Source organism: Magallana gigas, chromosome 8 (assembly GCF_963853765.1).
Source record: "Magallana gigas chromosome 8, xbMagGiga1.1, whole genome shotgun sequence".
NCBI classification, from domain to species: Eukaryota; Metazoa; Mollusca; class Bivalvia; order Ostreida; family Ostreidae; genus Magallana; species Magallana gigas.
In genome coordinates this window covers 23,626,335-23,639,731 of record NC_088860.1, presented here as the reverse complement: position 1 = coordinate 23,639,731, position 13,397 = coordinate 23,626,335, and the positions used below count along the sequence as shown (strand labels likewise).

General features: G+C 33.2%; 1 protein-coding gene across 5 annotated transcripts in view; it reads right to left on the bottom strand.

Moving 5' to 3' along the window:
* LOC105325061 (cytosolic purine 5'-nucleotidase) overlaps positions 1–13,000 on the bottom strand; it is a 45,887-nt gene extending 32,887 nt beyond the window's left edge. For 3 of the 5 annotated variants that reach the window (XM_011424440.4, XM_011424439.4, XM_011424441.4), the window contains exons 1-4: positions 12,873–12,921; positions 10,294–10,488; positions 8,348–8,421; positions 121–238 (exon numbers count right to left, since the gene is read on the bottom strand). In XM_011424440.4, coding sequence (XP_011422742.1) covers positions 121–238; positions 8,348–8,421; positions 10,294–10,385 — 284 coding nt within the window. In that variant the 5' untranslated portion in view covers positions 10,386–10,488; positions 12,873–12,921. Of the gene's footprint in view, positions 1–120; positions 239–8,347; positions 8,422–10,293; positions 10,489–10,560; positions 10,700–12,872 lie in introns of those variants that run through there. The other 2 variants (XM_066068833.1, XM_066068834.1) reach the window with 2 other exon arrangements.
* Between the last annotated feature and the right edge of the window lie 397 nt (positions 13,001–13,397).

Sequence of the window (13,397 nt, the reverse complement as noted above, 5' to 3'; positions counted from 1 at the left end):
CTTCTTTTTACAACAAGCTGATTGAAACGTTGATACCAGCACTAAATGCACCATGGGATTCCCAACACTTCCTGTTTTAATTCACGCTGAGGTTTACAGAAAATCCGACTTTGTTCTGACCTGACTGGAAAGGTTGGATCATATTTAAACTCTTTGATGGCATCCGGATATCCAAATGTGACGATGGCATCGCGGATGAGATCAAATCCAAGTGTCTCGTACTCTGGAGATTTGTACACTGCAAAACACAGATAAAATAGCAGTTACTCACACAAAATCTAAACAAACCAAATATTATCCAAAATATAATACATATTAACAACATCTCACTATTGATATTAATAATAATCAGCAATAAATTAAAATAGGCTATTGAGGTAATCAAATCAACATTATTAGTTTGTACTTCTCTGTAATACAGAAGAAACAGTTATTAACAGAGATTTTCTTGCCATACAACAATTTGATAATACTATAGCTCTTATACTGATTAAAAAAAATCAATTAAGGTTTGGAACTATCAGACACATGTATGTAATAAACAATACACAAAAATACTTTTTAATGCATTGTCTTAATTATGGTGTTTAAAAAAAGATCAATATAAAATTTAAATGATTTGAAACAATTGAATTCCAATGTTAACAGTATCGGTCAGACGTTGACACAGACTTGATAAATATAAATCAACAATAAATTAAACGTTTTTAAAAGGAAATGTCTTTAATGTCTACAGATTTCGGCAGAAATAAGCCAGATAGGAGCCAATTAAATGAGGATTTTTTTTTATCTTTATGAATTAATCAACAAAACTTTTACAAATAACTCTCTTCATTGTCAAAGAACCACAGGTAAGGTTGATTAATTAATTATTCAACTTAATAAAATCATTGATTAAAAAAACACAAAACCCAAAATTGATGAACAGAGTACAGTGTATAGCATTTTAATTGCATAATTCAGAAAGGAGTGTTTTGTGGGCTGGAAAACTTTGGTATTTTCTTCTTAAGAGCCAACAGTTGCTGCAATATGTTCTGTATTTTTTTTTTCAAATAAAAAACAAAGTTTTTCAGTGCACGTAACATAAACTAGGTCAAATTGGTGTTTAGTTGTTTTTCTTCCTGATGAAACGATAGTATTTCTACAAACAAATTCATTAACCTACGCCCTCATCCTGGAAAATTTTTTTTTAGGTATTATACATGTAATTTTGAAGTGATTCGGTGATGTACATATTCAAACTCTGTAATGCCCTGCTATTGGTACTCCTGCGATACCACCGTCACTCGACTTCACCGAACCAGGATTCACACTGTTAATTATCGTCATATTTTATCTTATCACTCAACTGTAAAAATGGCAGTTATGAAAAAATCTGAATTTCACTTAACACCTTCCATTAAGATCAAAAATTGATAACACTGAAATATTTTTTTGATATTTCAAAAAAATCAATATGCTGTCAGTCACAAAAATGTTTATCAAAAATTAAAAATCTGAGCTGTTATGTCACCATGAAATATACTCAGCATTTGCATCTATGAAAAAAGGACAATTTGAAACAAATGAATCAACACATGTAATGGTATAACAAATAATGGTCATGTTATACATTAATTCAATTTGAAACCAAACATGATTTTTCGCCATAACTTGCTACTGAACATATGAATTCCTGGGCTTTATGAGTTTCTGCATCTCCAGTGTTAGGGTTTTTTGCCCTGTACAATGATTAAAGATCAGGGGCTTCTAATCTTTTGTCCTGTCTGTCTGTCATTCTTAGAAATACTTTGATGTTTGGCTATAACCATAGGAAGCAAACTCTTCAAGTTAAGCATCAATATTCAACTGTAAATGCCCTTACAAATGGAGTAACTGAGATGAAGGACATTGCGGGAAATAACTATACTTGATTGTGTTTGCATACATTACGTAGTCTGAATCAGCATTCAGTCATCAAAGGATTTAAATTTCTCTGGTAGAAGTAATATATCAACATGATATTATATTGGATGTAAGATGCATATTGCTGCTCACTTGAATAATAATCCACTACATGAAAATAAAAGTATGTCAGAAACAATTGTATACACATCACAAATTGCATGGCCACATTTATGGGCTGCATTAATGTGTTTACCAAACAGTTCCTGTCTACTATCATTGCGTCCATGTGTTTCTGGGGACTGAACTGCATCAGGCACCCTCCACGCCATATTGTACTTGACTTTTACACCACCCCCCAATACCTCGTTAATGGTTACTGACCAGGGGGATGCAATTTGTCCTGACCAGAGTATACCTTGACCTTATAAATCACTCAGTTAGTGGCAGACCATCTGGAACAGAGCTTACATACTTAGGCAATGTCAAGGTCAAGGTCAAAAGTGATGTGCATATAGATGCACCAGAGGTTCAGCAGCATCATGGCTGATTAGTAGCAGCTATAGTACTTCTTACTACGACAGTAAAATTACATTCCTATACAAAACTAAACATATTCAACTCTCCTCCTACTTTTCATTGATGATGATGATGATGATGATGATGATGATGATGATGATGATGATGATGATGATGATGATGATGATGATGATGATGACAACGACGACAAAAATTTTGACGAAAATTTTTTTTTTAAAATGAATGACTTCACTAATATCACTTATTTGTCATTAAGGAAATTCTTTTAAGTCGTTTTCTTTATCTAAATTCTTAATGAAGGTTAAACTGACACTATGCAAGCCCTTTATCAATGTCAAACACACCGAAATTACAGTCTCCTTTTGACAGGTTTGTAAACCAAATATTAATGACTTCTTTTTGCATGAAAACACATGTCTTTTTGACAACAAGTCTGAATTTAGATTGCAATTATTTCCACATGGATAAAACCACTGGGATCAGACCATAATACAATAACTATATTGTCTTAAAGAGTCCATAAGATCTTAAAAGCTAGCTATAATTACTAATAACGTTAAGAAATGGCAAATTAATACAGAGTTAATGACTGATCTTAATTTTGCCTTATAAACTTTTTAATTTTATGCCTCCGAATTACAATTTCTCATGACCTTTACACTAAATCAGAGTTATGTCATCAACGGCTTGGAGGCATTTCCTGTGAATCCTCATTAAAGCCTTTTTGCCATCTTTCCAGACAAGAGACCACCAGCAAGTAGAAAGTACCAAGGTGATCGTAAAGTCAACACCCTGTCAGCTGGGATGGACCATGGAGAATGGCCACTTCCTGATGTCTCTTTATCTCCGACTGATTTATATCTCATCAGATCCATGGAGTGGTCATTCAAGAAGTGGTCACTCAATGAACCCCTGACACTACTTCAAAGTATGAGTTCTGGGTCAGAGCCACCTGATAAGCAATATTTGTCAACCGTTTTTCAAGCTTTTCTAAAAAGATTTCTTTAGACTGAAATTTGATGATCGAGAGGAAATCTTCAGTTCTATAGGTTGATTTAATAGTCCGATCTTTTCAGACATTTGAGGAGTTATCATATTGTGTTCCAATGTCAGCGTAGTTTTCTTCACCTTAAACACTCTTTACTGTAAATATTTGTTCTAGAATTTCAAATCATACTTCATCCTACCAATTTCGTTTCCTTTGAATTTATTACTATGGAAATTGTTTTGTATTGAGAGAAAATTTCAATTACCTGTCAGTCGATATACCAATGATTTCATTTTCAAGGAGACGATTTAAGAAAAACCTCAAATTTCTGGCCAAGGATCATGTCATAAATCATCAACTATAAGCCATAAGCATTTAAAAAGCCAGCATATTTTTAAGAAATACTTCTAGAAATACGTAATTAAGTTTGAACAAGTTAGTAAGATTTCAAATTTGCCTGCATGCACGAGACAAATTTTCACCCTCCATTGTACAAAGTGTGCAGTCTCGGTCAGGTGTTGTGTTGATAAATTTTTATAAAGATGCCTCGACAGATAGGGGTAGCGATCTTCCCGATTTTATTTTTTATGGTTATTTCTTGAGTTACCTTTATTTAAAACCTTAATGTATAGAATATAACACAGCGGATGTTGTTTTGACCTCAGATGAAATGATGTATCTCTTATTATAAGTCTCCATTTTCAATTTTATTGCTCTTTTTCCTGATCTGAATGCATTACGATCTAGAGAGTCATTTACATGGAGTAAAATCTATATTCATATAAATGTGAAATGGGTCAGTAGACCTCCAAAAAATCATTTATCATCATAATTGTTTTTTCCTTGTTCTGTAAATATCTCAATGAAAACATTGTCTTAAATTTCATTCATTCTTATTTTCTGCCTTTAAAAAAATAATGAATTTTTAAATTTCCTCTTTTTTTCTAATTAGAAAATCAAGAGTGTCTTATAAAGAAAACAAAATATTTCCAGTCTAAATACCACACTGAGTAGAAAGATTCTTTTGATTTACAATTGTGAACTTGAACTACCATATTTTTTGACAAGTTAAACTTTTTGAATGGTAATTGGTCCACCCTATTTTATTTCTTGAAGTAAAAAAAAAAAAAACCCCAGCTCGCTCTCAAGGACAGCTGAGAAAAATTAGGAAAGATAGAATAGAATCTTTCAAAGGAGGACACCTGGGAAATTGTGAAATGTACTGAACTTAATCATCAAACAAATTCAGGTACTTTTAAATGACCCTCACTGTAATAGTCTTCAGGCGCACCCATTTAATAGAAACAGGCAGCCCTGACTTTTGTGGAGAAATCAACACAATTTACAGACAAATAAAGAGGACTGGACAATATGGGGATTTTAACACCAGTCTGATAAATAGAGCGATGGAGCAGCTTATTTAGTGGACAGGGGTAATCAGCCATTTACGGTGGCTTTATCTCATCTTTGATGCTCACCGAGATCAGAGAAAGAGACCAAACCAAAGGGCACAAAGATGAAATGTTACCTAGCACTAAGTATTAATTTGTTCCTCTTTGTGACAATGCAATAAGGTGGTTAAATACATTTACACATCACGGACAAATTGGTTGATTAAAGTAACATGAAAGACATATTAGAGGTATAAAGAACATATGTAATGTAAACTGCAAAAATAGCCCAAAAAGGTCAGGAACTGTCTGTGAAAACATCAGTTAAGAAAATATAGTACATGCACTAATACTATACTGGTGGAATTCGGAGGGTATGCGATGAATGGTATGTCATTACTGATGCAGTATTGCACACCTCTGAATGCATACCATCAGTACATAAGTGTGGGTTAGAAGCATGCTGAAGATTCACCCTTAATTCTTTCTTGAAAGAGCTGAGATTGAGCAAATTGGCCAAAATGCAGGTACTGAAGCAAAACAGATCCCATATTATACAACCAACCATAGTAAACATGTGTTAACAGAAATCTGTGTTACACTGGGGTGATGAAGGGCCAATCCTTAACCCTTTTGTTTTTCTTGTACCTGTCCGCTCCCATCTTTAACAGTTATCGATGAGATGGGATATTAGTCTGGTCATTTGAGTCGCTTCTCAAGTCATTTTCCCTGGGAGTGAGAGAAATAATAAGACATTTCCCCCAGGTTATCTGTAAACATACAGTATTTCTTCCTTCACAATTTTTCGGAACTAATCAAGTGCACTTTTTCCGAATGTATAAATAAAAGTAATTACTTAAAGCCTGAACAGCAGGATAATACAATTAGCATGACATGATGCAAAGTGCATTTTAAAATTAAATGAATCTTAAGAAAACCTCATCCTTTTCCCAATCCGCCATTCAAAGAGAGCAAGTAATTGCATGGATTATTTATTAGCAAGGAAATGATTACAAAAACTCTCAAATTCCTAAGATAACAAAGAGTACTTTTTTTTCCACGAGAACATCCGTAATGCCGAACACATTGTGAGTCTTTTTTGAAAAGGATCTTCATCATTCACCCTCTCATTTGCATGCGACTGTACCACTATACCGGTATGTATTAATACCTCGGCCCGCATGCAGACAAACGGAAATAACTTTGAAGTAAATGACATAAGAACAAAAACAAATAATTTTTATGAGGAAATCTTGATTCACAAATGCCAAGACAATGAAAGTCTGCAATGTGCCAGCTAGAGTTCTGAGAACAGATATAAGCTCTTATTGACACCAATGACAAATAGTCCACAACTGCTAATAGTGATGTACGCAGGAAAGAAGGAACTTCAGTGTAGGTAAATAACCTTCGCTATTTTACATCGCCGCACTAAAAGCGGGAAAAAAGAGTCTAAAAAACTGCCGCTTGCTACAGTTAGTAAGAAAACAGATAGATAATGTCAACCTAACGTGAGGAACAATGTAGGTCAGCTATAAAGGCTCCATTATAATAGATTAGTAGCATTCCACTACAATGAACTACATTTGTAGTTTGATATGCTTCACTGCATGATTCTGTGTATTCATCTCTATATTATAATACTTATATCATTAAACAATGTGAAATATATGCCAGTCAAAAACTCTCTTCAATTTACATTTCCACTCTGTATCATTATACAATGGGCAAAACAAATATATGTCGGTCAAAAAACTCTCTTCTGGAATTCATACATTTAATCTTAAAATTCCACTCTCTGTTTCTAAATGTCTTCAATTATGATAAAATGTCAAACAAAAAACTATAAATGAAAAGCAATACAAGATTGACATTTCAAAAAATTTAAGATTAAAGAGAAAAGCTAAAATGAAATTTCTGTACATAAAGTGTTCAGCTTTAAGGTTCAGTCATCAAATAATTCAAATTTTTGCAGATGGAAAATTCAATCATATCTTGAATATCAAATAGCATATTGTTCTATTAAAAAGGGTGTTTGCTTTTGATTCATAATGACTGTTCAAAACATATAACCTTTAATATACTTGTTTAAGTACATCTATGTTTCCCTTTTGTTTCATTTTGGGTGTGCTCAATATCTCTATACAAAAATTGAACAATGATACTGTCTACACTTACTATTCTAAACAAAACAATACAAGATAAGGCATCAAGTGAAGCAAATTTTCTATTAAAAACAACAGCATTCTTCATTAAAAAAAAAAAATTCCTGTCTGATTTATCAAAATGATCTCTGAAAAAAAGAAAAAAAATTAATTCTTTTAAACAAAAAAAGCCACATGTTTTTGTCTTTCATTCTTCAACATATACTGTAACAAACAAAATATTTCAAAAGAAAAAAAAGAACGACCAACATTGGCTGGGATATCTATTCCCGTCTGTTCAATTGACCTTTGATTCAGACTACTGGTGTGGAATCGTTGTCAGCTCAAATAAACATGATGATCTCATCTTCATTTACGCCTTTCTTTTGAAATCCCACCTTTTTCTTCTTCTTTTTTTCTCTCAAGTCATTTTGAATAATCGCTAAGCCATCTTTTTCGTTGCAAAAGTGTACTTAAACACGATTGTTTGGCTTCAGACGAAAGCCGGCCTGCTTGTTCATGGAGTACGCTGGTACCATGCAAAACCAGGTGGCAGCACGCGTCTTGTAGGACGAGACTTAACACAGATATATCCCCTTACCTACACTATTTTTAACACAGAAGATGTTTCATCCTTTGTCAGATTTGTGGACTTCTGTCACAAAACTACCAGTGTAATGTTGTAAGAATTCTAATACTGGTATGTTGACCATTTTTTGACAACAACAATATATTTAGGCTTACAAGTTCAGACAATTTTTGTACGTCATCAATAAAAACAGGTAAATAAATACACCGCTGTTGATACAATGTGGCACCACTGTCTCAGTTGTGTGTAGCTTTATGACATGCATATGAAATTGAGAGAATTTGACCTTCATGAAAAAAAACCCCAATTGTGAGCACTTTGGTTATAGGAAGCTATGATTCCTGACCAACCCTATCAAAATGGTTAAATCTAAATTATCAAAAGTAGAAGACTTCCCTTCCCCAATAATCTGACTTCTTAACAAAAAATAAAAAATCTGAACAAAAAACAGAACTGCAATATCCAAATACACTGTACCGGTATTCAGTGTATTGTAATCCTAAATTGTCAATGCTGAATACTGTGGAATCATTAAAATTCGTGGGGGCCAATTTTCGTGGATTACTTAAAATTTTACAGGTTCGTGGGGACATAATTTCACGTATTCTATTTCAACTACAAAGGGAGATATGATTTTAGAACCAAAATTTATTAATTTGTGGAGGATGTAAATTCGTGGATGGGAGGTACCCACGAATTCCACGAAAATTGGGCCACCACGAAATCTAATGATTCCACAGTAAATGGTACAATCTTTGGTCACAGCAACTCTGACCATTGCTCTCTCCCCCTTTTTTGTGTCTTCACTTACTTGCCAAAGTGTAGTCCATGTCAAAGCCATAGAACTTGACTCTTTCCAGCATTAAGCTCCTGTTGACGAACACCCTGAAATTATACATGTATATAATCAGCACATGTATAGATGAGGAATATCTCTTAATCATTCAGTTTTTTGGGACTATAACAACTTGAAATTATACATGTTTGATTACTACATGTAGGTTTCTTTCAAGCAGTTAAGATTTTATTGATAAAGAACCTGAAATTAAGACGTACAATACAATTAGCACATACTGAGTATTACCCTTGAATTTCTCAGTTTCTATGATGTATGAAAAATTAACACATTACAATCTTTGTCATTAGAATTTTAATGTACTAGCTAACAAACAAGTTCCCTGCAAAAATACATATTCTTCCTCAAAGACGTCAGATCTTCCAGCATTATGGGCTGTGGAAAATAATAAAACTCAAAATATTAGAACACAAATTGTATTAATCCATTACTTTTTTATGAATAGGGTAAAACCTTTGTTCCTCACATCCATCAAAATACAGGGGATTAACGGTATCGTACATGTCCCAAAATTATCACAAAAAATTCACTTGAAGTTACATGTACAATAAAAACAAAAATGCAAGTAATGAAAACGGAAAAAGAATTCAGTGTAAATGACCAAAGCCATTCTCCTGGGACAGCGCCCTATCATTGTGCAAAGTAATCAATACACAGGACTATCAATTAGTCAAAGTTGTTGATAAGAAATATACGAGGCCATCAGTCATCACAAGCTAGGACAATAATTCTGTGAGTAGAAATGAATTCAGCTGTATCTGCAATAAAGTCAGGGCTTTTAGTGTCATCAGAACCACAGTTGATTATGGTATATTTGACTACTAAATAAGTTGTATAGCTAGTATATGTTAAATAAATGTATCAAGAAAGAGTTACACAATTCTGAGATATTTGCTCTATTAATACAGAATCCAGAGTATGTAGAATTAAGAGATAAAACAAATGCAGACAATCATTTTGCTACTCCTTAAAACTTGCATTTGTCAGTTTCTATGTAATCAATATCATGTCTCTATATGAATCTAACAATTCTGCTCAGCATTATAGATAACAAAATTGTACTTGTTCCATCTGCCACAATATAATGTGGACACAAGATGTCACAAGATGATTTGCCAGTCATATATTGTATCCATAAAGTAAAGTAAAAATGACTATCATAAGACATTATCAACCAAAGAAGTAAAGACAAAATTCATACAGGTCCATTTAAGTGAAGAATTAATGCTTTGTCAGTCGGGCCATATGTCTGTTCGATGGTTACTTTGATGTTTCTTATATCATCAACACTGCATCAACACACTGCATCAACACATTGCATTAAAACACTGCATCATCACACCGCATCAACACACTGCATTAACACACTTCATCAACACACTGCATCAATACACAGGCACTGCATTAACACAACACATCAACACACTGCATCAACACATAACATTGATAGATCTTGCCACAACTTATCACTACGCAAAAATTTCCTGATACCATTTCTATATTCAGTTAATCATTACCGAGTAATTACACATAGTATTTTTGTGTCATGACTTTATATAGATCAAGAAACTCAATCGAACACTCTTACATGACTTCCACTACATACTTAGGTGCAGGTCCACAATGAAGGTCAAGCATACCCTTATTTACAGTCATAAATGTCAAAGAAATCCTACACCAAGAAAGAAGCAGAAATCCTTTGTCGTGAAGGTCCAGGTATTTCTATGTCATAAAGGTTAAGAAAATCCTACGTACATCAAGAAGGTCAAGGAAATCCTGTCATGAAGGTGAAAGTAATCCTGTCATAAAGGTCAATAAAATCCTATGTCATCAAGGTTTAGGAAATCCTATGTAATAAATTTTCATATCTTAATCCAACAACTATCTCTTAATCTGACTACCTTTTGCTTGGCTCCCTCTTGTATCCACGGTAACCAATGGTTGACATTCTCTTCAGGGATCTGAGCTCCACCGGTTCACTTTCTTCGGCCATGGTTGGACCAACAATATTGTCACAGGAATAGGTTCAGAATTTAAGCCTGCAATATTTACCACAGACTAGATGAGCATCAGCTCCTCTGGATTGATACTTATCCCTGAAAGTTCCGTTAGAGAAAAATCAATATTTAATTGCAACAAATGAAGACATCATTGGGGACAAGTCTCACCAATTTCGTAGGAAATTTATTACACGGATATGGATTGAAAATCAAATGAAATTTGAAGTTCGTTTACAGTGGCAGTAAAGCCCACATGATCTGTTCTGCAGATTAAAAACCTGCTCACGATAGTGCATAAAAGTGACAATACTCAACATCCCTGTCCCTTATGTTAATACTCACTAAATGATGCACAGCCTAATAGGAAGGAAGATAATTGCCGACTAAACAACTTTGTGACATTAACTCTTATTCACCAATTATTATAGCATTTTCTAATGATATTTTTATGGTATAGTGAAAATCATAAACAACATACTGTAGATGAAATTTTGAAATACCAGTCCACAGAACTATTGTCTACTATTTGAAAAAAAAAAACTATAAGATGCAATTGTTAAATGTGCAAAGGATATTTTTTTGTTTTTTTAAGCTATGATCAATTTTTATTACATCATCCAATAAGTCACAATTTGTACTAATATTGTCTTAACATTGACTTTGTTATTTTGACATTCAACTTGTTTACTTTTTCTACGTAAGCTGAATTTTATTTCTTTGCATAATGTAACACAGATTAGAAAAATTGCAAATAAAGAGATTATGATAACACTTGGGAAGTAGTTGGGGCTATATGGATTGTGGATATCGGCCTGGTTAACTCAGTGGTAGAGTTCCTGACTAGAGTTGCAGGGTGCCCATGCAGGTTCGATTCCCAGAACAGCCATATATTTTCATTGGTTATTTCATCATTCCTCGTTTTCTACAATACACTCGTAAGCCTACACTTCTATGCTTCAACTGATTTTTTTTTTAATATCTTATCTTGTTAGTATCCTTTCTACACTGCATAATAGATAAAACTTTGGACAATGTTGGTAATAAAAGTGATGAAATTATAGCAGAACTGTATTTAACATTGTATCTCATGATTTAAAAGCATGCAGTAAAAGTATTCTGAACATCAGATTTGACCAGAAATGTAGAATAAACTTATTTTCAGTGCATATTCCCAATCAAGTAAGTAAAAGCAATTTTTATCGATGCTTAATTCTTCATATTGAAAGTTTTTTCTTGATTTAATTATTTTGGAGTTTAATGACATGCAGCCTAGCTGTCTTAAAATGAACCAGATAAAGACTAAAAATGTCCATCTATGTAATAAAATTTTCCCAAATCTAAAAAACAATTTTCACTAATGTACGGAGGGTGCCTTGAATAATATATAGAGTCCATTAAAAGTCAAGCATTTGAGAAAACTATCTGCTTATTGAAATTAAAAAATTAAACAGACATAGGGCCTAGTTCAAAATAATTAAAGGACCAAAAAAGAAAGTTTTAAAGGTTATTCTGTCTAAGCATTTCATAGCTGAAGATTTGTAGCTCCAGGCCTGAAAAAATTCAGATGGACAACCTTCGAGCCACAGTTCCTTATGTGTTAAAAAGTTACAATTTACAGTGCACAAACATTGCACTAATTTTGGACTGATTGATCTTATTTCAAAACAATTCCTCTACAAATACTCAATTATAAAAAAAAATCCTTGCACATTTTACTACAGATATTGTTATTCACATGCCTCTGATATTCTTTTAAACACCATCATCATGCCCATAAAGGGAAGTAGTGTAGTTTGTTTAGATGTAAAAATGTCAACTCTTGATTCAATAACACACTTCATTTTCCAAGGTCGGTTAGCATTGGTTAGCATGTTTAACAGAAAGTGCGAAGTCAGTTATAAATGATGTAATAGTAGTAAATTTAATGGCACTAATTGTTTCCATAGCATTTGTGTTCAAATAAGGTTAATTGGTCCAAAACTGGTCCAATTTTTTTGTATGCCATAAATTGCAACTTTATAACATATAAAAAACTGTAGCTCCCAGGTCGTTCATACGATTTTTTCCAGACTGGGAGATACAGAACTGCAGCTAAGGATGTCATACAAAGGTAAACAGGTAAACATCATCTGGAATATCACTGATGACAAATAACTTTTTACAAGTATAGAAATTGTTCTTTGGTGAATGCAAATGTATCAAACATATTGTCAATAGATGTGTGATTTATCTCATCGCTCTTCTTCCAATTGGAGATTAAACAGTAAAGCGGTACATAAATATTGATATTACAAGTTTTGACAGAGGTCGAATTTCCTCGAAGTGAGCCTTTGTTTTGGGTAAAATACTACATCTAGAAGACAACTGATCCACATAAAAGCAAAAGGATATAAACGATACGTTAAAAAAAACAATATAATAATAATGCTTTTTCGCAAATAATAGTAAAAATCAATGAAATACATGCATACAAAACTTACTGCAAAACTGTGTGACAGGAAACAATATCTCGATACCAATTTTACCTCCTGATGAAAAAGAGCGCACTTTAACTGAAAACTGAAAATGGCGCGAAATGTTTGACAGAACTTCGCAGTGAGAAAACGGAAGGTGAAGACCTTTTGCAGTTTTAATGTTAAGGTGTTGAGGATTTAATTATTTTTTATAAAATTATTTTAAATGCGACACTTGTTCACTCGGGTACTGAGGTAGGCATAAAGCAGGACTTCATAGTTCTGTTGCCATTTTTTTTTGTCTATAACGTTAGACCTATTATATCAGATAGCAAAAGATACTTCGAAAAACAACGCCTTTATATACTTAAATACACGTGTCGTTCATTTATTCTGTTAATAATAAAGGGTGGGTTGAATAGTTTGAAATCACAAATGAGTTCTTGTTTTTTCTTTTAGAGGAAAAGTGCTGTCGGAATCTACCTTGTCAATACTGCAAGGACTCATTCGATCTTTAAGTGTACATCAATATTCTGTATATTTAAGATAGAC